Source organism: Pelodiscus sinensis, chromosome 12 (assembly GCF_052426305.1).
Source record: "Pelodiscus sinensis isolate ZL-2025 chromosome 12, ASM5242630v1, whole genome shotgun sequence".
NCBI lineage: Eukaryota > Metazoa > Chordata > Testudines > Trionychidae > Pelodiscus > Pelodiscus sinensis.
In genome coordinates, this window is record NC_143063.1 from 21,852,402 (window position 1) to 21,880,037 (window position 27,636).

The 27,636-nt window shown below is 39.7% G+C and overlaps 1 protein-coding gene across 7 annotated transcripts in view; it reads left to right on the forward strand.

Annotated features, from left to right (window-relative positions):
* ZNF423 (zinc finger protein 423) overlaps positions 1–27,636 on the forward strand; it is a 378,444-nt gene that overhangs the window by 332,045 nt on the left and 18,763 nt on the right. For 6 of the 7 annotated variants that reach the window (XM_075940232.2, XM_075940234.2, XM_075940235.2 and 3 more), the window contains 2 exons: positions 17,065–17,196; positions 19,753–19,868. The exons of the other annotated variant lie outside the window; for it this stretch is intronic. In XM_075940232.2, coding sequence (XP_075796347.2) covers positions 17,065–17,196; positions 19,753–19,868 — 248 coding nt within the window. The remainder of the gene's footprint in view (positions 1–17,064; positions 17,197–19,752; positions 19,869–27,636) is intronic. 7 annotated transcript variants of the gene reach the window in all.

Consider the following 27,636-nt stretch of genomic DNA (forward strand, 5'->3'; position numbering starts at 1 on the left):
TTAAATCCAGTAGTCATGAGAGAGTGCCGAATGTTGATGCTGGTTCTGCTGCACTGTTCTTTTACAATATGGAACATAAAATATTAGCACTTAATATCACTTCACAGAGTAGTCTGCCATCCAAATCCTCGACATTTGTATGTTCTCTTCTCCAAACCATTCCCATCCCACACAAAGGCTGTGAGACCATCATATCCAGAATCCATCTGTGAAGATGTAGGTTCCCCTACACTGATGAGCTTTTGCCCATGTTAAAAAACTGTTAGCAAGACTGGCTTGATGATGTTGTTATAGCCTACTTTTTTTCCTTATCTTTGAGCAGATCTCATGGCCTATACTCCATTTTTCTCCTCTGTGACATTGGTGTCTCTCTTGCCACAATCTTCAGAGGACACCAGGTGATACTGTTTGCATTCCAAGGCATTAAACACATTTTTGAAGAGCTGTCATATTAATGGCTAGCAAGTTTTGAATGTCTCCCTTTCTCAAAATTGGCACCTTCCAGTAAATTCTTGTATCAGTGCATTATGGCTTGTGTATGGGTTAAAAAATAATTAATCTTTTGGCTGCTGTTGTAGCTCTTAAGAACCAGTGTTTCTCATAGTGCCTCTCAGGAAATACCAACTCAGCGAAAAAGGTCTGTGTATTCATGATGAATTAAAGAAACTCATCTTAGTTTGTATCTGAATTATTTTTAATGGTTCGTTTACCTTACAGTGTAGTGTATTCAGGCAGCCTCTGTTGGCACTGATGTGTTTTGAAATCATACAGAGTAACTTATGGGTACCATTGGACTAATTTATATCTTGAGTTTTTCAAGGGGTAATCAAGATCTTTCAAGACTGTCTACTTAGGTGGATTAGATTTTTTTTTCCACCTTACTCCTCTATTTTTCCCTGAAACGTACAGGCTTCTTGCTGTACGTTCTCTGTAATGGGAACCTGGGTGAAGGGATTGGGTTGTATTGTAATGCGTAAACCAATGACCCAGATACTCTTATATCTCATACAGATAATGTCTTGTGGAATAACCTGTGCAAGGATCAATGTAAACCTGCAGCCATCTAGAACACAAGCCCTCACTACTTTTTCAAAGCTAATGTACATCTGTGCCTGTACAGAAAGCACTTACTCCTAAATGTGATAAGTGATTTTTCCTCAACTGCAAATAGCTCCTTTTTACAGATCATAATGAAGCATTTGTGTAACATTCTGCTTAATGTTTTAAATGTACAGTAAATAAAATAGCATATTCTAATAACCTAGTATTATTTCTATGTGGTCATTAAGAGCACAAAGCAGACTATCCTATCATACTCATTACAGGTTGGCCCTCCCTAATCCGGCACTCTCGGGACCTGACCCATCCCAAAGGAGGGGATCTGCTGGACCAGAGGAGGTCCCTCCCAATATGTCCCATGCTATTCTTTTGCCCCCAGCTAGGGATCCAGCCTAGCCCTGCTGCTGCGTGCCCAGCCCTGGCTGCGACTGGGGTCTGAGCTCCACAGCTGAAGATAAAGTTCCCTGGCTGCTGCCAGGACTGGGACTGGAGCCGGGCAGCTGGAGAGAAAGCCCCATGGGTGGGGCAGGAGCTCTGCCACTGCCAGAGCTCCGCGGCTGCCACTGCCGTCCCGAGCTCCATGGCTGGGCCATAGCTCCTCGGCTGCTTTTGCCTTCCCCTGAGCTCTGTGGCCAGGGCCAGAGTTCTGCCTCTTCTGGGCCACTATAGAGATTGAGATTCTACAGCCTCCATAGGCAACTTATTCTAGTGTTTAACCACACAGACAGGAAGTTTTTCCTAATGTCCAACCTAAACCTCCCTTGCTGCAGTTTAAGCCCATTGCTTCTTGTCCTGTCCTCAGAGGCTAAGGAGAACAATTTTTAAAATGCAGAGGCACAGTAGTCCTGGATCAGCATTAGTTGGGACTGCTTGGTTCCGGCTTGCGCTGGGCCCAGCAGCCTCTGTTCACAGTGGCCTGGGCTGGCAACGGGCAGGGGCTGCTCCGGCATCAGCCCCAGCAACCACGAAGAGAGGCTGCTCTGGCAGCAGCCCCTGCCAACGGCCTGCCCAGGCTGCTATCGACAGGGGGGGTGCTTTGCAGCAGGAGTCCCTGTCTGCAGGTGAGCCCAGCTTCCCACTGGGACCCCAACAGACAGGGACTGCTGCTGAAGTAGTTTCTGCCCATGGCGAGCCTTGGCACACTGTGGGCAGAGGCTGATTGACAGCTGCTTTCCCTTGCCCACCCTCCACTCAACCCTGCAACCTCTGTATGAGAGGCAGCAGGTAGGGGCAGACAGCACCACGGAGACGGTGCTGCAGGGAACCTGTTCTTAAGCTGGCTTCCCCCCAGCACAGGCCCGTCCCCTCCTCCTTGCTGCCTTTCACACAGAGGCTGCGAGCTGGGGAGGGGTGTGGAAGCGAGTATTCAAATTAGCCTTATCAGGTTGTCAAGTACTCGACTATTCGCTTACATCCCTATAGACAGTTACTTGTATTCTTCTAGTAGAATTGATGTTTAACCCTAAAGCCATGGCGTGGATGGCCATGATAGTAGCAGGATTGAGAGCGTTGCAGTGTTGTTACAGAAAATAAAACGAGGAAAATTTTTTGAATTTACTCTTTGTGTATTGAGGCCTTTTATGATTCATCAGTAAGTATATATAAGCTAAGGGAGTGATTTGTTTCTAACAAGCTTATAAAATACTAGAGTCATTTGTGAGTTTATTGGAGTGCTGATTATAAACATTCCCTCATGCACACTCCTTTATATCAAATTAACATTCAAAATACAAATATATCTTTGAATATTTCTGTAATCTCTTCCCAAGTATTTGAGTTCTGCACAATGAGAAACTATCTATGTATGGTATGACATGAAGAATAGTTGATTGCCCTGCAACTATTTTGTACTCATTTTTCATTTGTGGCACATTTATTTGCACATGCTGCTTGTGTGAACCATGCAACACTGTAGCTTTTCATTTATTGATACAACATATAATTGGTGCTCATCTGATTCAGCTGTTGCCTGTGGAACACTGCCTGTGTATGGCTTCCTGGATTGTACATCAGGACTATTGGGAACAGCTAACCCTGTGAATGGAATAGGTATCGTGGTGCAGAACTGTCTTGCTTCAGATAGCCTTTGACCTGATCTTCACAGTGGGATTTCTATGTAAAGGCTGCACCTGTGGCATCATGGATCTCTCAAAGCACTATAGAGAGAAGTGGAATTCTGGGGGTCTCCTAAGCCTCTGGCCTAGTTAGAAATGTAGTCCAGGCTCCTCTCTCTTTGTGCTCCTAACACACTTACTGCTGAAGCATGGTTTCTGCAGTTACAGTCTCTTCAGGTTTCTATGCTGATGCCCAATCCCATTTGAGCAAGCAATGATTCATCCCCTTAAGTAGTTAGGATTCTCTGTATAAAAAATTAAAATGAAACATAGTATATACTGGGGATGGAATGTTGTCTTGTAGTTAGAACTGGGGAATTGGAAATCAGGGTTTCTGAATGTTGTTCTTGGTTCTGCTATTGACTTGACTTATGACCTTGAGATAGTCATTTAATTTCTCTGTGCTTCTTTATAATAGCTTCATTACTATTTTATCTGTCTGTCCTTTTTGTTTTAAGCCTCACCTTATGAAGAGGGTAGCATGTTAAGGCTAGTGAATGACTTATATGATGCATCAAGTCACATACTTCTCTTATTATTCTCTTTTGTTTTTACTAGGGGCCTACTGCCCACTATATTATGCCTCTCAAACCAGGAATCCAAAAGAAACATTAAGTTCAGATACACACATCAATAAGAAGTCAATGTTTGCCAATAGTCACCACATATACGAATACCAGAGATCCAACAATTATGTGCTGATAAAAACCCCAGAATCCAGCAACCCTGGTGACTGTATGCTATCTGTAAGCAAAAGTTAACTTTGTAAATGGCAGATACTAGAACAGTATTAGTCAAGGACTATCCCTGCAAGATTGTTTTCCCCTAGTCATTTTCCTTTGACCTAGTTGTATATTAACTCTTTTTTCTGAGACTAGAAGCCGGTCAAAATTGTCATGAGATCAACATTTCATCTTTGAACTGAACAAAAAGGAAGGTTGTCCTCAATATTCTAGAATACATTATGCTGGTGGAGCCCATATGTATCTTCTAGAGCTTCCTGATTTGCAATACACCAGTTGGCATAGGATTTTCTTTTGGGATTGGAAGGCTTGTGACTTGTAAAATGAAAAGATGGGCTGTTTTACTTAACAAATAAAGAAATAAAACAAAACTGCTTATCTTGTTCAGTGAGAATGTACTGCTCTTAGTATTGTGTCTGACTGGACTACTCATATAACAAAATAAATACATGGACAATACCATAAAAATAATGTAAAAACTGAAGTATTTGGTTGAAAATCTCAGCTTTGTCGCAAACCTGCTTAAATTCAAAGCTGCTGTGTATGATGCACACATGCAGCTTCATATGGAGAGTTCAACAGAGCAAGTGTTTCATCACAAGCACTGCTAGGTCCTTCTGCTGGACAAAATCAGTGTCAGATCATAAGTAGGCCAACTCATGCAGAATGAAGAATAAATCTAAAGTTGTTGTTTTTTATGTGGAACAATTGAGGTTTATATGCTGGCCATGTGTGACTAAGAGTAGATTTCACATTTCATGTTATGCATAATGTTGAGATCTCTTTTAAGAAACCTGTTTTTTTGGGGGGCAGGGGAGGGTGAAAGCCAAGTTAATAAAGGATACATTTTCCACCTGATCTGTGGAGCTTTAGTCAAGCAAATCCCATCAGCATTGGTGGGAGATGTTCTGCATGTTGACTTGAGAATATGTCTTTAGTATGGAAATGTAGAAGTCTGCATAATGCAGAGGTGCTTAAGATATTTTTGTCCTCAAACAAAATCTTTCTGATTGTCTTGAAGAACAGAATATTTTATTTGCTCCTTAGAATTCTTCACTTATGAACATCTATGTTTTTTTCATTTTCCCAGACATATTTGCATATGCCAGCTAAGTGAATGTTTAAGGTTCTATGTAGTCATTATTATCTGTCATGTAGAAGTGATTGGATATTTTTCCCAGTAAATAATATGAAAATAATTTCTGTTTGTGTGTGTCTGTTTTTTTACCCAAAAAAGCCAGACTGCTTAAGGCCATATTATAGAATCAGTTATATTGGTACCAGTGTAGCTATTTCCTTTTCTGTGTGGGAACAGCTATTCCATAAAGCACATTTATTCTGCTCTGACTGTGCCCACACTTAGAGTATTTATAATTAAAACAATACAGATTTCTAGTGCAAACAAGCTCTTTGCATACATGTTACAGTTTATAGGCAAATTATGGTGTTGAAAAGTTACATTAATTCAATGGCTAGGAAAACACTCCATCCCGTGGAATAGTTTGTGTCATATTTCCTTTGTTCATGTGTAGGTGTTGCTCCCACCACTTTATGATGGTCCTTGGTTTTCTCCAGCATATATTAATGGAAGTGATATGAAGCATTTCTATAATCTGTGTATACTTGCAGTGTAGATGACAACAACTAGTTTGGATCCTGTCACATTATTTAATCTGATGATTATTTACATGATAGATTTATAGTCTGTTGTGTCAAAGTTTACTCTGAAGATTAGTGGCATGTTTCAGTGGAGGTTTTACCAATAATTTGCGTTTGACCCGGAGTATGCACTTCAAGCCTGCATCTGGGACGTTCATTGATTTAGCACTTTAGACTTTCACTTCTCAACACTTAGATTTGGTCACAAGCAAAGATGAGGTTGGCAGTTTCATCCTAATCCCTATTGGATGTGACAATGGTTAGGTAAAATTCCCATGTTTGCTCCTGTGTTTTCCTTCATATTTTGCATTTGTGTCCAACTGAGTGCAGGTGGAGTTTCAGGTTTTGGTTTTAATGTCCCTTATTATCTTTGAGACCACTTCAGATTATCTCTCTGTTCTACCAGAAATTTGTACATAATCTCACTATTTTATAGAATCATAGAACTGAACCATCTCTAAGAGTCTAATGGGCTCTTAAAAATCTCCAATGATGGAGATTCCTCTACCTCCCTAGGCAATTTATTCCAGTACTTTACTACTCTGGCAGGAAGTTTTTCCTAATGTCCTAAACCTCCTTTGTTGCAATTCAAATCCATTGCTTTTTGTCCTATAATCATAGTTTAAAGAGAATAATTTTTCTCTCTCCTCCTTGTAACCACATTTTGGATATTTGAAATAGGAATGTAAGCAACTATTCGACTACCGGATAAGCAAATGCTTATTGGGTAGCTGAGTAGTGACTCAGAGAGAGGCAGCAAAGGGGAGGAGTAGGACCCATTGCTGGGGTGAGCTGGCTTAAAAGCCAGTGGCTCTTAATACATTTAAAAAGCAGAAACACAGCAGGGGAGGGGGGAGGACCAGGAGCGAGCCGTAACAGCTGATTCCCGGTCCCCTCCCCCCGCTGTGTGTCTTTTAAACGTCTACATTTAAAAGGCAGAGCCGCAGCATGGTTAGCTCCCAGACGGGCAGCTAATCCCGCTGCAGCTCTGCAGTTTCCCCCTTATTGACTAATCAAGTAGTCAGCTCTAGGTTAGCTAATTACCCACAATTTAACATCCCTAATTTGAAAGCTGTTAATATGTACCCTCTTGATCTTCTCTTTTCCAGACAACACAAACCCATTTTTTTTTCAATCTTCCCTCCATAGACTGTATTTTCTAGACAAATAATTTTTGCTGTTCTTCTCTGGGTCTTCTCTAATTTATCTGCCTCTTTCCTGAAATTTGGTTCCCAGAACTGGACACAATACTCCAGTTGAAGCCTAAATAGCACAGGGTGGAGTAGAAGAATTATTTCTCATGCCTGAACATAGAGCCCAGAATGGTGTGTGTTTGTTACACTGTTGACTCATATTTAGCTTGTTGTCCATTATGACCCCTAGATCCCTTTCTGCAGTACTCCTTTCTAAATAGTCACTTCCCATTTTGTATATATGAGATTGATTTTCCTTCCTAAGTGGAGTATTTTGCATTTGTCCTTTTTGAATTTCATCCCATTTATCTTAGTCCATTTCTCCAGTTTGTGCAGATCATTTTTAATTATAACTCTATCCTCTAAAGCACTTGCAACCCCCAAACTTTATAAATATACTCTCTTTGCTATTATCTAAATCATTCAGGTTGGTTTGACATTTGTTCTTTAAAAACCCATATTGATTGTTTATTGTCACATTACAATCTAGATGTGGATTCTGTAATTATTTGTTGTATTAACTTTCATAGTACAGAAATTAAGCTGACTGGTGTAGTTTCTTGGGTTGTCCTTATTTCCCTTTTAATAGACTGGCACTAAACTTTCCCTTTTCCAGTCTTGTGGAATTTCTCCTGTCTTCCTGACTTTTTAAAGATAATAGCTAATGGCTCAGATATCTCCTCCTTGAGGATTGTAAGAGGCATTTCAGTAGGCCCTGGAAATTTGAAGGCATCTAACTTTTCTAAGTAGTTTTTAGGTTGTTCTTTTCCTATTTTAACTTCTGAACCTAGGGCCAGATTAAGGAGGGGGGCTAGCCAGGCAGCTGCCCGGGGCGCCAACTTATGGGGGGCACCTGATGGCAGCTGTAAGGGGTGCCGTGTGCTCGGCCATGTGGCGCCCATTAGAGCTGCTATTAGGTGCCGCGTGCCCGGGGCCGGGAGCTGCACAGCACCCCTTAAAGCTACCATCAGGCACCGTGTGCCCGATTGCAGCTATAAGGTGTGCAGTGCGCCGGGAAGCGGGGCCGCGTATGCGCCATGTTCCTGGGGGCGGAGCCGCAATGCATCGCGCACCTGCTGCCCAGGGTGCAGGAATGGCTTGGGCTGGCCCTGTCTGAACCCATCTCATTTTCACTGGCATTTACATGTTAGGTGTCCAATCATCACCAACCTTCTTGGTGAAAACTGAAACAAAGATGTCATTAAACATCTCTGCCATTACCATGTTTTCTCTTATTGTTTTTCCCTCTTAATCGAGTAACGGGCCTACCTTGTCCTTGGTTTTCCTCTTTCTTCTTATACATTTGTAGAATGTTTCCCTTTTATTCTTTATGTCTCTAGCTAATTTTATCTCTTTTTGTGCATTGGTCTTTCTGATATTTCCCCTATATACTGATGTTCCTTGTTTGAATTCATCCTTTGTAACTTGATCTAGTTTCTACTTTTTGTATGACTCTTTTTTGATTTTTAGTTTATTGAAGATCTGGTTAAGCCAGCATGGTCTCTTGCCATACTTCCTATATTTTGTACGCAGTGGAATAGTTTGCTCTTGAGCCCTTAATAATGTCTCTTTGAAAAACTGCCAACTATCTTCAATTGTTTTTCCTTTTAGACCTGGTTCCCATGGGATCTTACCTACCAATCAGAAGATGTCTTATGTCATAAGACATCGGGGTTTATGAAACTAGGCGTTTGCTAAAGTAGCACTGGAGGCATTGTGTTTCTTTGCATCTGTGGTGGAATGCACTGATCATGTAACCTGAAAGATGACATGGATTTCTCTTCATGTAGATTGGATTAAAAGACTTTCATATTTGGTACAGTACAATGGGATACTTTTTGGTTCTGATACACTTTTACAGGAGTTTGGTTTTATTTTTAATTAATTTGGGGACATATATAACATCAAGGTAAGTAGGTATCACCTAAATAAAATTTTTATAATTTGTGCATAACACACAATTGTATTTGACCCTGTCCAGCTCAGCTGAGTAGAATACCAGAGTAGAAGTAGCCGGAGTGTTGCAGTGTAGGAGTCAGCTGCAGCGATTGAAAAGAATAGTGTGGAAAAAAGAAGTGGACAGATGGTAGATCATTTATTGATTCAAATGTAGCAATTGGCAGAATTATTCAGGGGCTACTAGTACAGGAATGGTATAGATATTACAACTCATGGGCACGTGTCATCACTGTATTACTTCAGTTTTATAGTGGTCTGACACCGTTAAATAGAAAAAATGCCATCGTGGACTGGGCCCATGACTAAAATACATAGTGAGAATTGCGCAGTGTGGGGAAGCTAGTATAACAATTGTACCATGTTTGCCTTTGACTAATGTTATTGGTTTATCAGTTTAATACAAATGAAGTTTGTATGTTAGGCATGTTAGCAAGTAGTCAACTAATTGACTACCCAATAAGCATAAGCATATCAGGTAGTTGAGTGAAGTATCTACTACTCACTTCCCTCTATGAATGTGTGTGGGGGGGAGGAGAAGCTGGCTTAAAAGCCAGTTGCCCCCAGCACCATCTCTGCGGTGCCTCGCTCCCCCTCCCCACCCACTGCCTCTATCACAAGCAGCGGGGGTGATAGGCGTGGCTGCTACTAGGCAGCCGCTGTCCGCTGTGTTCCCAGTATGGAGCTGGGTCTTTCCTCCCCCTCCAAACACACACACGCCCACACACCCCTGCAGATAGGGGCTGCTGCTGGAGCAACTCCTGTTCACAGCAGCCCGGACTGGCTGTGCGCAGGGGTAGCCCTGACAGCAGCCCCTGGCGCCACAAACAAGGGTTGGTGCTGGAGCGCAGCCTCTGTTTGCAGCAGCTGCTCCAGCAGCAGCCCCTATCCGCAGCCAGCCCTGGCTGCTACAAACAGAGGCTGCTCTGGCAGCAGTCCACCGTAGCCCCTTTTCATTGTGGCCAGGGCTGACCATTGCGAACAGGGGATTGTGTAGTTGATATAAATTGTATCAACTACACAATTCGCCAAGTAACCGCAATTTAACATCATTAGTTTGTGTGTGTGTTAATGTGTGCCAGTTTTACATTTCTGTACATTCATGGACATAATTGGAGTATTCCTGATTTACATTGATGTAAGAGGAGACTCAGGCTCATAACTTAAGAAGAAAATTTGATTGAACTGTGCAGAATAAGGAATTTTCTAGAGTGAGTCTGGGAGACATTAATTCTAGGTACACTGTAATGCAGTGCAGCAATACACCGTTATCCTAAACTTCATGTGGTTATGTGCAAAATGTTGAGATCTGAGATAAAATTACATAGCAAGTAAATTGAGGACGCACAACTTTGAACTTACAGATTGAGTTTTCCTTGTATGATTAAAGGTACCGTGGTAAAGAGAGTAGCTTGTAAGACACATCTTAAATGTGATTTTAACTTACTTCTCTGTAGTGAAGTATGTTCATTAAACATAGTACTTGCCTCTGAAAAGTATAAATTCTTGAGTAATGTTCAGAAGTCAATCCTCAGTTCCCTACAACAGGAAATCCCCCAGCAGTTTATGCAGTATCATTCTCATCCCCCTGGGATCCTGCTTCTTCTAATGGTCATTTTAATTTTATAGTCTACTGACATGTACTGTACATAGTATATAATATGAACTTCCATGCTACCAAATAAATAATTTGGAAACTAATTCCCCTGCATATTTTGAGCTCGAGTGTCTCATGGGATAATGAAAAGAGTTTAAAGTGTGTTCTATGTTTGGGCTAATTGAGTCTGAAAAAGAAAAGCTTTTTAGGAGTACAGATACATGTAATGAGTACAACAAAAGTACTGTTAGAAAGTTTATTACCAAAGATCAATAGAATGCTTCCTCTTAGTGAAATTTAAAAAGAGGTTCTGAGACTTTAATATCCTCATATCTTTACTGCTTTCCAAAATCAACTTCACCAGCAGGGTTCCATTAGGAATCCAAGCATATCCACAATTTGTTTTTGTCAGCCTGTTGTATAAGGCTGTATTTCAATATAGAGGAAAAATAAGTGAGATATAATTAATTTTAATCAATGGGTCAAAGCCAAACATATGCTTCAAAAGCACATGCATTTTGTTGCATTTCTTTAAACTCTATCTAGAAATATAAAGCTTCACGGGTTATCATTTTTCATTAAAGGGATGTTTTTAAACACTTTGGACAGCTGTCATATCCCTTGAAAACTTGTAATAGTAAAATTGTCACAGGAATAAAGCATGAGAACAAGATTTTATTAACCAATCTTCAGCTCATAAAAAAAATCAGTATTGTGCCATTCTAGATCATAACAATATATTTCAAAGCACAATCATATTTCATCTTCAAGATAAAGCACAAAAGAATATGAGTTGCAGATGCCACCCTAAAATATTAAACTTTGTAAAATGTGTGTAGCTGTATATGTATCTATGTAGTCGAGTCTGTGGGATTTCATAGGCTGGGAGTGATGGAAGAATTTGGCACTGCATCAGTATAGCCAACAATAAAGATACATGTGGTTGCATTTTCTTACCATATATGAGTGTAGATTATCTATGTAAGTTTATTGGATAGTGTAGAAATATTAAAGGCCTCATAATGTAGCAGAGTTGTCAAAGGGAGAGCTCTGCTCTACCTGGATAAATAGTATAAATAGTATTCTTTCTGATATGTGACCAGATTATTTTCCAGTTGATTTCCAGCTATGGCCCCAAGTGTCCCACAGATCAAAAAAAGATAAGGGTCAGTTACAAGGTTGAGCTCATTCTATGTTGCTATAGTAACTGACCTCAAGCAACCCTCAGTGGACTACACCCAGTTCCCCAGGTGATATTTCGCTGTCCATGCCATCAATCCCAAGCCTTTCAAAACCCAGACTTCTTAATTGTCAGGGTACTGTTTTGAAGAGTGTCTTTGTCCCAGTGGTGCCAAGTTAAGGCTAGCAGAGCTCATTTGTGTCTCCCGAAGGCACTTGGGAAAAAAGACAAGGGTCCCATCTCTTCAGAAAGATACTGGGAAGCATTCTCCAGGGGGTTTAAGAAGGGTGCAACTATATCCTCCTGGATTAATTAGAAAATATAAATAAGAAATATAGCCCAGATGTTTTGTACAGTCAGAAGCTTTTGTAACGAATGGTGGTGAGGTAACATCATCCCACGTCTGACATTGTAGTAACAATCACATTTGAACATTTGTTGGTCCACTGTTTCCTGCTTGTGATACTGTTTTACTTGTAGTCTATATGCTTTGCTCAGATCTGCATTCATCTTTGATGCATGTAATGACAAATCAATAGTAAAACAGTGCTATCCATCTACAATGAAATAGTTTCCTCACACTGCTTCTATATTCTTTGTTGGCTAATGGGCTTTCTTTATTATCAGATCTTGTTTCATTTACCTGTTTTTCTAGTTTGTTTGGTCACCTACTAAATAACATCATGGGAGTAAATTACTTGGATTGTTTAATTTCCACCTAACGCACAATTGAAACGCACAATGGCATAAACAACACTTTCCTCCATTTCTCAGTTTATTTCCATGTGTTTATTCTAACATTTATTTATTTTTACTATTACCAAAGCACCTCTTTCATGGCCTTACTGAATTTCATCAGATTTATGACACAGTACAGTGATGTTTTGTTATGCCTCATTTCGTATATCAAAATTCATTAGAAGCGTAGTAACTCCAGGATGTGGGCTCCTCACTGTAGCCTCCCCTTAACTTTAATTTGCTGCAGTGAAGCAGATATAACAGTGTGTTTTAGAAGAGCAGCAGTGTGGTATTTACATGTTAGTATCAAGAATGAGTGTCAAATTGTCTTAAATTTCTTAACAATTTGGTCTGGGACTATTTTATTTTCTTCCATAAGGGAGACTTTTCTTTTATTAAATCAAATTGCAGAAAGAAGTTTTAAGTAACAGTAAAGAGGGTGCCTCTTTATTGTTCAAATCTCTCATTTGTTATTGGTTTGATAACATGTCATTGCATGACAGTGTTAATGCACTGTTGTATTTTGCCATTAATATAGTTATAATTAGAAATGCAGCTGATACAGTACATGGGTTTAATACGGCATTATTAATTATACTGCATCCTCGCCAGGAGGCTGCTATTGTCATTTCTCTTAGAAGCTTAGAGACTCATTGTAATATGTATTAGATGCATGTTGCTGCAACAGAAATAGCTTTATGGAGAAGCATATTCCCACTATAAAATGGGCAGAATGACAGTGTAAGTGCTATTAAGTGTCCTATCAGCATATTTAGAACTCTCACGTAAATGCGCTTGAACTTAAGAACAATAAACTGTGTGCTTCACTACTGCAGTTCAACTGGGTCAGTGCAACCCCTTAATCCTTACTAACAGACAGTAAACTATGTATCTAAAAAATTATACAAATGCCTGCCTTTGACATCAGTGGGCACCACCCAGGTTTCACCTTCAGGATTCAGATAATCAGCTCTCATTCCTACTGGCTTCTCTCAAGACCAGTATGGAAATAAGTATGTATCTGCCAGGGATCAAATGCTTTTGGAGACAAAAGTAGGTACTGAGAACATTACAGGATACTATCATCTCCCCATGATACTTTTACACAAAGCACTCTGTTCCTCTTTTGGCCTGACAGTTTCAGCCTGGCAGAATCCAGCAGGCCTGCTTATTTTAAACAAGAGCACATCCCCTTTTTTTTTTTTTTTTTTGAGAAATAAAGTGTAAAATTAATGATTATTATTCTAAACTTTCAGGGGGGAGGAGGGAAAAGAAACCTAAGAATCTTGTTTTCAATGTGTTGCCTGTTTGGTCTTGAAATCAGTAGATCCACACACAGATACACCTAGGAAGAAATGAGAAAAGAACTAGCACAGCAAGCTGTAAAAATCTGCATTTCATTTTACAAATGAAAATGGCTGCGTAATTCACTTGAATTATGTGGGACTCTCTTATGGATGCCTGTCATGTTAAAAACATAGAATGAAAAAGAAGGAATTAATTGATGGTATGTTTTCTTTTACTAAAGCCCAACAGCACATGCTTGAATAGTGTGTTGGCTGTCAGACACTGCGTTGTCACCACGAAGCTGTCTTACATGTGCTGGTGTGATCTTATATAATTCAAGAAAGTTATTCTCCAAAGATCCACTTCTATCTCCCTGCACGCTCTGTGTTTCTGTGTAAAATTCCATTATTAAAGTGCTATAGAGAAAGAGTGATTGTAACAACAGTTCTCTGTGTATCTGTGGGCATTTTTATAGTTTGGATACACATGCATGAATAGAAGAAAAACATTTGTTGCACTAACCAGGGTATTTTCCCTCCTTTTCTCCCCTTTTTTTCTTGGATGGTTTTATAGACACAAGAAATGCATAATGGACTCCTATGGGACTGGAATAAAAACCCCACTGGTGAGGAGAAGGCCTTATAATTCAGAAGTGGATTTGCAAATCAAAGGTCTTGCCTCGAGTGGGATAAATTTCCAGATCTGCAGGAACCTATTATGTATTATTATTTTTCATTCCAGTTTTAGTTTGTTATGGGTTTAACTACATAAAATACTGCAGAGATCAGCCAAGAAAATATGCAATCAGTGTTACCTAATTAAACATGTTAAAGACCCAGAGAATATAATTTCAGTCTTGTGTTGAATATTACATATATTTTATATTTTTAATTTTGCTGAAATTATAGGTATTTAGCCACAAAGGAAACATTTTTCCTAATCAGTGCTCACTCAGGACCATATGCTGTATATGAATTACAGGTGAATGGGCTTCTAAATAATACAGTATATGGAAGTTGGAAAATGAATGTCAAACATGATTTCTTTTATTCACTATTTGAAGAAATTCTTTCTATTACCATAGTGCCAGCTTTGTACTTTACATGATTATTATACTGCATTGTTATTGTTCACAGCTATTTAGTTAAGGGTTCTACAGCATCTCCATTGCAAACCCTTCTTCCTGCCTTCTGCCCTCCCCCCTTCAGGGTTTATTACTAAACTATGCAAATTTGCACTGGATTGAAACTTGGCACACAACAGTCTCTTCTAGAAAGTCAGATTGGATAATACAGAAGATTGGGGAGGAAAGGTGGGTTTAAAAACAATTGCAACTTAAAGGCTAAATATCTGTCCATCTTTGGTGGCTGTCCAGATCAGAAATTTAAACATTTTCAAATTAGAATCCTTGTGTTCTGACAAATATTTCACGTCTCGGCTTTGTCAATCTAGGGACTGTCTGGAGTAGTCACAATGGAGAGTTGAAGACCTGGGCCTCTTGTGTTCACACCTGTGTTTTCTCTCCTCTCCTCTGAGTCTTCCTTTTCTATTTTTATTCCTTCCCACCTCATCTGTCTCCCCTCCCCCTTCTCCCCTCTTCTTTTTCCGTGAAACATTACAAAGAAAAGGGATAGCATTTGTGCCTCCAGTCTAAACTGAATATGCATACTGTGGGGCCTTTATTGCATATTCTGTAGTCATTTTATGAATAGAGGACCACAGTGCAGATCAGGGTAGAGAAACGTGCCCTACATGTTAGAGGTGTCTGGCACCAGTCGTAAGCATCCCCTCAGTAGGAGGAGCTATCTATTCGTGCTTCACTGATGCTGCCTCTTCTCCCTCACGCATTTCTTATCATCAGCATTCTGCTCTCTGCTCTGTATGAGTTACAGGCAGTATGGGGAGCAGAGCACCAATTATAAGTGCTTTGGGAGCTTACCAGTTTTTGTAACAGCATAGACAGCTCCTAACGCTGACCCAGGCAATAGCTCTAAGGGATGACTTATAAGTTTTGTTTTTTATTATAAATAGCTTTTTGGTGAGGTTATGGCCCTTTAAGACGTATGTACTCTGGGAATTCTTTCCAGCTGCATGCCACCAACCCTCCCCTGCTGGTCCTGTTTTCAGCAAAAAGCCAGGTTCTAATATGTAGGCTATGAGTGTGTCTGAGCTATTACAAGTGCATAATGGCTGCTCCATTTGCCTTCACTGTTACCATACTACTATTATTTAACTTGTTACTTAGTAAGGGCATTGAGATTCTTTAAGTTTCAAAGGCCTTGTGGAAAACAGTAATTTTCCTCTGTTCAGCCATTTTAAGGTTTTAAAAAGGTAATATAAAAGCAATTATAAACAGAGATTTTCACTGTTCTTTCTCAAATTATTTGAAGGATTCAAATACTTTTAACCGGCAGTTAATTCATAATAAACTATCATCACTTACTGCTATTTTAGAACTAAATGTAGATTAGATGAGATGAGATTTTGAGATGAAGACATAAAGTAGTGAATATCTCATAGGCCAGAACTTGATTTTTTAAAATATATTTGCATGAGAATTTCACATATAATGTGCTAACAGGAGTGAAGACAAATTTTCATTTGGTATTCACCTGTAAAAATTGTGGACATATTTGTTGACATACACAAATCATGTACTTTATACACAGTCTTCTCTGCCCTTTCCTCCCTCCTATCCCCCAACACCAAAATACAGGTTATTTCATTTATATGAGTCTTTTGAAAATTTGTTGCAATATCTCACAATATATCCTAACTGCACAAAACACCAAAAATGACAATTTAATGTATTAGGTTAATATGCCAGTAAAAATAATAATGAAACTGAATATTTATCTATTAATAAACCAGCATTTATGGGGATTTTAAATAGGCACTGTGTATTCAGAGCATCTCTATGAAAGATCTTTTCAAAACAAATATATATGAAAGGGAAATTCAATTAAAAAATGTCATTTAAATATTATCAGTGGTCTCAGTTGAGCCTAAAAGAAGGCACTACTTATAAAATGAAAGCTGAATTATCCCTGCATTTCTGCTATTCCCTGATATTTCCCTCTTCTCCTTTTCCTATATACTTGCAGTGTCATCTGAGATGAAGATGGGATTTCAGTCTGTTTTTGGACATGTTGCTTGAATTCACACTGTTAAATTTGTTTTAAATGCTGTTTGAGTGTTTAATAATAGATACCCAGAGCAACGATGTTCTGCCTTTGTGGTAAGATGCTAGGTGCAAAGGTACAATATTGTCACAAGCCTGTGTATGTTACTGATGTTTTGATCACAGCATCACTTTCATCACAGCTGAAAATAAATGTCCCTAAATTTGACTTGCGGCTGTACACCTGAATACATTGTACAAGTGACTGTGTGTGCTTTTGTAATGGAGACACAGAAATTGTAATGTCTTTGGGTCCTTGAAACTGTGCAATCCAGCACTACCATTTCTAGCAGACTGCTGCATTTCAGACACTAATCTGCTGTGTCACTAACAAGTTGTATCATTTGAACCTTGCAGAGGAAGGCATCAATCATGAGTGCAAGCTGTGTAACCAGATGTTTGACTCTCCAGCAAAGCTTCTGTGTCACCTGATTGAGCACAGCTTTGAGGGGATGGGAGGCACATTCAAATGCCCTGTTTGTTTCACAGGTAAGACAGTAAGACCTAGACAAGCCTCAGTGTGCATGGCTTGATCCAGAAATGACACACAGGGGATTTTTAAAATACAGTATTCCATTCCTTGGGAAAAAATACTCTTCTTGAAAACATTTAAAACATCAGGTTAAAACTGGTGCTAGCAATGAAGAATAGCACTCTAATTTTTTTTTGACACCATACAGCAGCATTCCCCAGACCCAAGTTTTGCATTAGCACTAATAATTACAGGCCTTTTAAAATTACATTTCTTGGGTAGAAGATATGATACATTTTTAAATAGTTCTTGTAAGGTAAAGACTTGCTCCTGCACCCCTCCTTCATGGGAGTGCTTTATACATATCTAAATAGCCTGTAGTCAGTTCTCAGTAAAAGCACTCATGTGAGTAATGAGTTGATAAAATCAAACCCCAAAACTGTACATTGTTGACAACTGCTGCATTTATTTTTTTCATTGTAAGACCAGAATCTGCCCTCAGATACATATGCCGTGTTTCTGTTTTATTCTTATATAGAAAACATATTTATCCAAAATCTTGCTGTCTATCCTTTGTAGTTAACCTTAAGCTGTTTCTGCAAAGCAAATTTGGATGATTTTGGTTAAGGAGATGGTTGTAGGATCCATTGTCACCTTCTCTATATGCTTTTAAAAATTGCAATTTATGTCTTGGTTTTGGAAAATATTAAAGTAATGCTTGATGGTTACGTGATGCTTGTCTTTCATTTCCTATGAGCTAAGTAAAAACAAAAGGTTTAAATTGTAAGGGGCATTTAGCACCCACAGTTCCCCTTAACTTCAGTGGCAATCACAAGTGTTCAAGACTAGAAGATTTATCCAGCATTGCTTGGGTCCTTAATTAATTAATTTTAGAGGTTGGTTTTTTTTTTTCATTTAAATCATTGGTCTTAGGGATGAGGGGTTCTGTATGCAGTCTGCAGCAAGGAAAGAGGACAACACCAGCCCTCTCTCACCACAGCAGCTGGACCCAGGTAATAATCGCCTCTCTGTGTCAGGGAGTGGGATGCACATCCCCCAGCTGGGCCAGGTCCAGGCTTGTTTGCACCCTGCACTCCCCAGTGAGTGAGGAAGACAGAAAATTGCACTTTCCCTTCACTCCTTGATGAAGGGAAACAGCCGGCAATATTCCCATACAAATCGGGGAGGGGGAGATTGTGCCCCTCACACACTCGGTAAAGGGCGCCTTGGTGGGGGGCGGCTCCCAGCTAGCCCTTTTCACCTGCTTGATGATTGTCTCATTTCTTTATGGTTCTGTGATGAGCAATCCCATTCCAGGCACAGCCCATTTTCCTGGCACAACCAAACCTTTACCTTAAGCTATGATAAGAGAAAGTACATACCAAATTTGGTGGTCCTACTCTTACATTTAGGAGGGATTCTTGAACAGACAAGAGACACACACAGACAGACAAACTCTCAAATATGTAGTAGATGTCTTTGCAACAAACTGCTTCTTCAAGTTCATGCTTCCTTTGTAGTCTATCAGAACTGTTGCATTGGTCACTCATCTTCTAGATTAACCTTCTAGATTTCTACTGGTGTCATTTTTCTGCATCTACTATGTATCTGAGAGAGTCTATCTGTACAAGAATTCCTCCTAAGCGGTAAGAACTAGGACCACCAAATTCGGTATTTAGCTTCCTCTTATCATAACTTAAAAGCAAGATCAGAGTTTGGTCATGCCAGGAAAATGGGATGTACCTGGAATGGGATTGTTCTACTCAAACCATACAGAAAAGAGACAGAATCACTAGGCAGGTGAAGAGAACTGCCACAGCCCTGAGCCTCCCACCTCCCAGGCACCCTATAGGGAGGGCAGAGGGGCTTAAGCTCCCTCCACCTCCCTGGTTCATATGGAAACATTTCTGTGGCTGTTCCCCTTCATCACTGAGCAAGGAGAAAGTGAAGTTTGCTGCATTCCTCACTTTGGCTGGGGAGTGCATGGTGTGGATGAACGTGGATCTGCTCAGCTTGGGGACATGCACCTCTCCCCCTACTGTGCATCCTGGAGCTGCAGCATACACAGAAAGACACTTTTCACCTGGCTCCAAGCTGCTACAGTAAGAGAGGGCTGGGGTACTCCTCTCATCCCCAGCTCTACCCCAGAGCAGTGATTTAAATGAAGCATGCATATTTTCATTTTATTTTCCAAAAATAAAAAATTGAGTTGAGGACCTGAGCAAGCCAGATTAATCTTTTAGTTATAAATAATGCTCATGCACTTCTGATTGCCCCCTCCCCCACCCCTGCAAAGGAGGTGACACCCTTTCTTTCTACAGTTGGGTTCATCCAATCATCAATGGAGAGCAGTGACTTTATGGTGGAATACAAAAAATATATATGATATGTAGAGACTATTGCAACTAAGCTAAATGTCATCCTTTAAAACTTAAATTATTAATATTGTCCACTCTTGCAGGATAATTGTACTGAAACAATTGGGCCTTTTAGAATTACAGCCCTAATAAATGTGCAGCAAATTTTAGAGTGAGAGTTACCTAAAGCAAATTTAACCTCTGGTATTATTTCAGTTTTTGTACAGGCAAATAAACTGCAGCAGCATATCTTTGCAGTCCACGGGCAGGAGGATAAAATTTATGACTGTTCCCAGTGCCCACAGAAGTTCTTCTTTCAGACGGAACTTCAGGTATGTTTTTAAAATGAGTAAATACAAACTGACAGCAATTATTTTGTTTTTATGTAACAATCTTGTTATCATTGCACAGCTTTTAGACCATCACTTTAACCAATGCATAACCATTGTTTCCCCTCCTTCTTTGCAATAGTAGCAAACTCTCCTATTCTCTCTTTCTCTCTCCCCCTGGGTGCTATCAGGAGAAAGGGATCTCTGAGCATAGCTGGCATAAAATAAGACAAGACAGATATCATGATTCTTTATGAGTATTTCTCGACAGTAACATTGCTACATACTGACATGTCTACATCAAGCACCATTTAAATAATTTCTTTCTCTATATTAATAATGTAGAAAATGATTAACACACAAAGACTAAATTAGCATTAGACATCCCCCTCTTTCCCCAGTGGTAAGTAAAAAGCAAAGAGATCATACCCATCTAGGTATAAGAGCAAAATGCACATACTACTTGAACATAGAATTTAATCAGACCAGCCATAGCCACAAAGGCATGGTAGTGGGTAGCAGATTGTTAAAAATAGGAACTACAGTCCAATTTCAGTGCTGGCACAAATGAATGCAACTCCATTGATTTCAGCCTTCCGAAAGTACGTGTGTGTGACGGGTCCCCTGTTCCTGTCTACATACATGCAGACAGAATAATGTGTCGCACTTTTTCAAAAGACTGCGCTGATTCAGATTCCCCTGACCCTCCTGCAGGCAGTAGGTCTGTCTCAGATACAGGGATTCTGGGAGCTCCCACAGACTGCACCCCTCCTGCTGCTACTACAGGCACTGGCTGAAGAGATACTGTTTGGCACTTAATATTGGAGAAGTTCTATGGGGCCGTGTTCAGGTTCATAGAAGTGTAGAACTGGAAGGGACCTCCGGAGGTCATGAAGTCCAGTGCTCCCTACTCTGAAGTAGGTGAGGATCAAATAAATCTAGACCATCCCTGACAGGTATTTCTCTGACCTGTTCTTAAAAATTTCCAATGATGGGTATTCCACAGACTCTCTGGGAAGCCCATTCTAAATCCTAACTACCATGTGGTTACAAAGTTTTTCCAGATACTTAACCTAATTCTCTCTTGCAGCAGATTAAGCCCATTACTACTTGTCTTCCCTTCAGAGAACACTGAGAACAATTGATCACCATTCTCCTTATAACAGCCCTTAGCATATTTGAAGACTATTAGCACGTCCCTCCCAGTATTCTTTTCTCAAGACTAAGTATGCCCAGTTTTTTAAATCTTTCCTCATAGATCAGGTTAGTGCTGAATCAATTATGCTTAAAATTAAGTTTTGACGTTCAATGTTAAACCTGCTGAAATGCAGAGAACCTGCCATACTACTGTAATTTTGTGTTAATCTGGCAGTAGAGAAAATGTATGATTAGGGGGCTGGAGCACATGACCGATGAGGAGAGGCTGAAGGATTTGGATTTATTTAGTCTGCAGAAAAGAACAGTGAGGACGGATTTGATAGCAGCCTTCAACTTCCTGAAGGGAGGTTTCAAAGAGGATGGGAAGAGGCTGTTCTCAGTGGTGACAGATGGCAGAACAAGGAGAAATGGTCTCAAGTTATGGTGAGGGAGGTCTAGGTTGGATATTAGGAAAAATGATTTCACTAGGATAGTGGTGAAGCACTGGAATGGGTTACCTAGGTAGCTGATGAAATCTCCATCCCTATAGAGTTTTAAGTCCCATCTTGACAAAGCCTTGGCTGGGATGATTTAATTGGGATTGGTCCTGCTTCGGGCAGCGGGCTAGACTCCATGACCTCCTGAGGTCTCTTCCAGCCCTAGGATTCTGTGATTCTATGAGATGTTCTTAGTTTGGCCTTCCTCATCATACATATTTTACCTGTTTAGCACTTCAGCCAAAACACTGCTACTGTCCCCTGATAGATGTAAGCTTTTTATAGAATGATACTCTATGCCTCATTTAAATCTATTAGCTTTATAAACTATGATTTACTTAAACTTTGGAGGGGTTTTATTTATCTTGCTGAATTCCCAAGCTGCTGCCTCTTGTGTCGTGCTGTCATGCCGTGGAAGGATGGTTGATCTTTTCACTTTGTTGATTTTATTTTTTTTTCTCCCAGGGAAACCTCTTCTTTCCCTTGTTCTAGCAACCTTATTTGCATAAGTGTACAAAAGTTTTAACTATACCTTGTTAATATTTTAATAAAGTCAGCAGATTTTGGTTTTGTGATTTCTCACTATGTAGGTTTTAAGATGACAATATTGGCTCACAGAGCCAGCTTGGATTTTTCCTCCCCTTTTTCATTTAAAGTGGTTTTTGGTCAAAATGCCAACACAATTAAAATGGGTGCAATGGCTTCCTAGGTCACTACATTAACCTTTTAAATCAGATGGTCATATACAGAGAACCTTGTTAAATTATAGTCCTAACGACAACTGCATTTTGCAATTAACCATTTTAATTACATAGCGTTCAAATTCTGAAGTGTTGTGCATAGCAAAATCTATGCAAATAGCAGCTTTGATAAGATGAATTTGAATCATAATTGTAATTTTCCAGTTTTACACAGGATTTGTATGCATTTTAAAGTTCTGTGTTCATAATAATTATGCAAGTAATTTCAAATGGTTTTGGCTGAATGAAAATGTAATATTTACCTGCAGTTTTACTCATGTTTTTAGTGGCAACTCAGAATAGGGTATTTATTTGAAGTAGGAGGTTTTATTAGTTGAAACAACTGCGCCAAGCAAGGCACAGAGCATGTGAATAAATTAGTTAGGAGGACTTTTGAACTAGCAACCTTATTTTGGATGATTAACTCATCAGGTGCTTATTTATGGGTTGCCTATTTTAAATTCCTTGGTTGTTTATTTAATTTTTGTCTGCTAGTTGAGTAATGAAGATTTAGTATTATTTAGTGTATCAGTTGTTCAGCTGCTAATAACAGATTAATCTACATAGACCTTTTAGTCTCGTAGCAATGCAATTTCTCCTGTATATTAACATCTCCATTCATCAAACAGTTATGCTTGATGAATCTGACTTTTTAGTTCTAATCTTGCTTTCCCAGTGGTGTAAATTAGGAATAACTCATTTTAAGTCAATATCAGACCTGTTCTATTTTGTTTTATTTATTTGTATTTTTAGTGAAACCACTGATGTGTGTAAAAAAAAATCTTAATATTACATTACAAAGAGAAACTTTCCATTGTGTCCCTTTAGCTTTACAGAGGGCAGGAAAAAGGGAGGAGAGTGGGGAGAAGGGCATATATTGGGAGAAAAAACTAATTAATTTTGCAAATGTAATGGCATGCCATAAGTTAACTCTACTCCTGGGTGACTGTTTTTAAGCAGATTCCTTAGGTATAGTATGACATAAAAGGGCATGTATGGACCATATTAGAAAGAAGATTGCCATTTCAAATTGGCATTTAAATTGTTGGGAGGGAAATCAAGTTGCTGCATCAGTAGCAGGACATTTTTCATTACAAAATTTATAGTTCTCTTTTGACACATGAGCTTTGAAGTTGTAGGTAGTCAGATGGCACCACAAAGGCATGATCCTATTCTCAGTTACACTGATGTAATTCCAGAGTAACTTCATTGGCACCAGTGTAACAAAGAACAGAATTTGATCCTGCTGGTTTAATTTGCAGCATTTCCACCATAAAGAGTAAAAAGGGAAACACTGTGAAGATAAATACATTGTGATATAGTATGTAGAGATATCCCACATAAGAGAGGGTAGATACAAAATAATGGAACTTGCCATTCTAAGTGGACAATAATTGTGAAAGAAAATTGCAGATCTGTGGTAATACTGAGTATTTTGCACAAATTAGTGCAATATTATACATTCTGAACATTCAGGATGATAACTAGTCAGGCTTTGCCAGCTATGAAAGTGATGAAAGTTTCTTGCCATGTAAATATTTTTCCATCTAATGACACTTAATAGAAGAAAATGTACACATACCCTATAGTACTTTGGTTCTATAATACTTCACTCTGCCTTCTAAAATTTATTTAATGAAACAAGTGTAGACCTGTCAAGAGTTAAATGAAATTGAATGTAGCCTTATTCATACTGCAGAGAGACGAAAGAAGCCTTTGTGAAACAGAGGATGATCTGCAGGACCTATATTACAAACTAATTATTAGCTGCTGAGTGTGCCTTTAATGTACTGCCCTGCCGAAGCTGAAATAATGTACGGCACAGCCATACTTTGGAAATGAACTAGTGAAAATACTTTGCCCCCTGAAATGTTAGTCTTCAACTTATACTGAAGTAGGGAATAGATAGAAGACTGACTGAAATCATGACACATGTTGGGTGTTAGTTAAACTTGTGAAATCTAAATTCTTAATTGCTTAATTATATTAAGCAAATTGCGAATGAATAGCAATTTTAGAGGAATCTCAAAGAGGGTTTTCATCTGTGGTCTTTGCTCCACCGTTTTTCTAAACAGCTGTGCCATAATCAATAAAATATTTGTATGAAAAAGAATTAATTCCTGCTGTTTGTTTGTGTGCTGTTAATCATACTGTTTCCCTCTGAATGATTACAATTGATGAAAACTAAAGCAAGGGATATAATAAACAACTCACAAATAATCCAGGTACTGAGAGAACAAGGTACCTGCCAGTGCAGACGTTCAGATACTTACTAGGAAGAAAAGGCTTTTTCCTTTCTGTCCAGATTTGAAGATAAGTCAAACCACTGAATTAAAGACACTTCACTGGAATATTTGGCGTTAATTGTAAGCACCAAGAGTTTCTTTAAATGTCAACACAACAAAAGGAAAGAGGATGCCATGGCTCACTGGCTAGCATCATCATTTGTTTTGTTTCATTTTTTTCCTTCTCAGTGTATACGAAAAGCTGCAGATTTAAGCCATAAACTGGCAAAAATGGCTGCACACAAGCTGTACTCAATGCAGTCACAATGATTTCTCACTAATAATCTCTAAGGGCTTGATCCAGTGCCCATCATAGTCACTGGGAGCCTTTCCATTGACTTCAGTGTGCTTTGGATTAGACTCTAAAACAGCTTCTTTAAAGGAGAAGAATAATGTCTTTGCATGTAGAATGAAGGGTTGTATCATTTTAATGGTTGATATGTCCTCCAAAGAGGGAATCTATCCTGACCCTGTTAATGAATCTGCTGGATCTAATAAATCTCTGATTCCTCTGATGCTAATAGTCTTGGACTTGATTGTGGCTTGGTTCTGACTGGGCCAAAGAGGGGAGTAAGCCCATGCAGTGTAGCCATATCAGATTTCTTTTGATTGTGGCACTGAGTATAGCAGGAGGTCAAGGTGAGGAGTGTAGGGAAGTCATGTGTCTGCCCTAGTCTAGCAGTCAGTGGAGCTGGCTGGCTATTAGTGGGGGACTATGTTCTACCCTGAAAAGAACTGCAGCAAAGTTCCTTCTGCCCTCCAAAGCAAGAGGGTAGGAATTGAGCCTCTCTGAAGCCCAGTTTCTTCCTCTAGGAGCACCACAGCTGCATTCTGCCCTCTTCTTCAGGCTGATCCTGAAAGCTCAACTTCACCCTTAACACTCAGTGCACAAATGTAAGAGTTATAAAATCCAGATTCTGTTCCCTGCTTTATCATTCACTCTGTGTCCTTGGGCTTTTAATGGCTCAGCTTAGGTTCAGAAAATGGGGGTAATAATACTTATCTAACTCCCAGTGCCGGGGTGAGGCTTAAAAGTTTTGTAAAATGCTACAAAAGCCTCTTCCAAACAGCCCTATATACATGCAGACATTTCAGAAATGGTCATTAAAGCTCTTGGTTGCATCAGTGATGTAAACCCAGGCCTAAATAGTCTGAGGCGGTTTCACAAAATACCTGGTTGAAGTATTGTTTGCTAAAAGAAAAGAAAAAGACACCATGCTATATAGAACCTGAGCTATGACTGTGATAAAAAGTAGCATTTTCCTTTGTGAGCCTCATGGTGTATTTTTGGTTTGTGTTTGGCTTAAATATTCAATCCCCGGAGACTCTTTCTGGGAGCAACTTGTAATAAATTATTTCTAAATTTGATAGAAGGCATTAATTAATTTAGTACATAATTTTGCCTTTTTTCAAGGTGTGTGTTTCTTTAAATGAGAAGTTCTGTCTTTTTCTTTCAACTATTGGTGGGCTCTCTAGGACCTATCAATTCAGACATTTTTCCTCCTATAAGCACATCAGAAAAATGAACCAGACAGAACTCATGCAAACTTGGTTAGTGTTAAAAGTTGATTAGAGATTGTGCTTGGAGCATTTTTAATGTTTAATCATTATTAGTTATAAAACTAATAAATTACAAAAACAAAACCCATTCCAGACATATCACTGGATTTCAGTCAGATAATTATTACTAACAATAATTAAAAATTAAAAATGCTTTAGGCACATACCTATCATACTTTATCTGACTGCACATCCTTTAACTATTACAAAAAAAAAAAGTTATGCTTGTGGTATACTGTCAAGATAGGAATGAAGCAGTTGTTGGCTTTTCAGAATGTAGGTATATGCTCAGTTGAGATGGGACAGGTCATTAACTCCAAATTCTTATTTTGGTGCTGGTGAAGCCCATCACGAATTACCAAATTTAAGAAATATGGGCATGAGCTATTCAGGAGAGTATTTATTGGCTCTGTACCAACTACTTTTATATTAGCAGTCACCTGACATCTAGAGCAGAGGTTCTCAAATTTTAACAACTGGAGGGTGTCCCCCCCCATTTTTATATAAAATTTTTCAGGGATCTCCTGCCCCAACTTTTCACTGAGGCCTCGTCCCTGCCTTCCCTTCTTGGATGTCCCATTCCCACTTGCTCCAGCCACCTTCCCTCTGTCTCTCACTCCCCCCAACCCTTATTCACTTTCACTGGCTGGTGCAAGGGTTGAGATGTGGGAGAGGGATGAGGAATTTGGCTGAGGGTACGGGTTCTGGGGTGGCATCAGGATGAGGAGTTTGGGCTTCAGGAGGGGGGTCCGGGCTTGGAGCAGAGGGGTTGGGAAGGTCTGGGATACTGTAGGGTCCGGGAAGGAGTTTTGACTTTGGGAAGGGGACTCTGGGCTTGGGTTGCAGGAGGGAGGGAGGATGAGGGCTCCAGCTGTGGGGTGCAGGCTCTGGGGAGTGGCCAAGATGAAGGGTTTCAGGTGCAGAGGGTGTTCTGGGTGTCCGCTCTCAGATCCCCATGACTCCTAGATGTATGGGTAGCCAGTAGGTGTTGTACACTTCCCTCACACCAACAGGCTCCACCTCTGCAGCTCCCATTGCTCATGGAGCCAGTGCTCAGGCAGGAGCAGCACACAGATCCTACCTGGCCACCCATGTGCCCACTTCTGAGAGCCGTGCTCTCAGTTCTCCTCAAATCTGTTTCTTTAGTCTCCGTTCCTTTGGTCTCACTCAGTCAAGTGAATTGGTAATCAAGTGGGCATCATGGGTTGCCACTGAAATTCCAAGGATAGGGGATGGAGAGTCCAGGGTTTGGTCTCGGAGATAGCAGCTTTGATTTCTTTTATCACTTGAATGTTAGCATCATAGGAAAATGAATGTCCAAAGCAAGTGAATAATTAAATGGATCCCTAATGACCACTCTGGCAACAGTGGGGGGTCAGTGGCAAGAAGTCCTAAAACAAAAAGATCATGTACTGCCGGTTCACATTCTCGCCCCATTCTAGCTGTGAATCAAGAAGGTTGCAGAGATCTTGGATTGTCTTGTGCTCCTTAACCACATCAAGGCACAACATTTATCCGTTAGTTTCTCAAAGGAGATGCTGATCAACATATT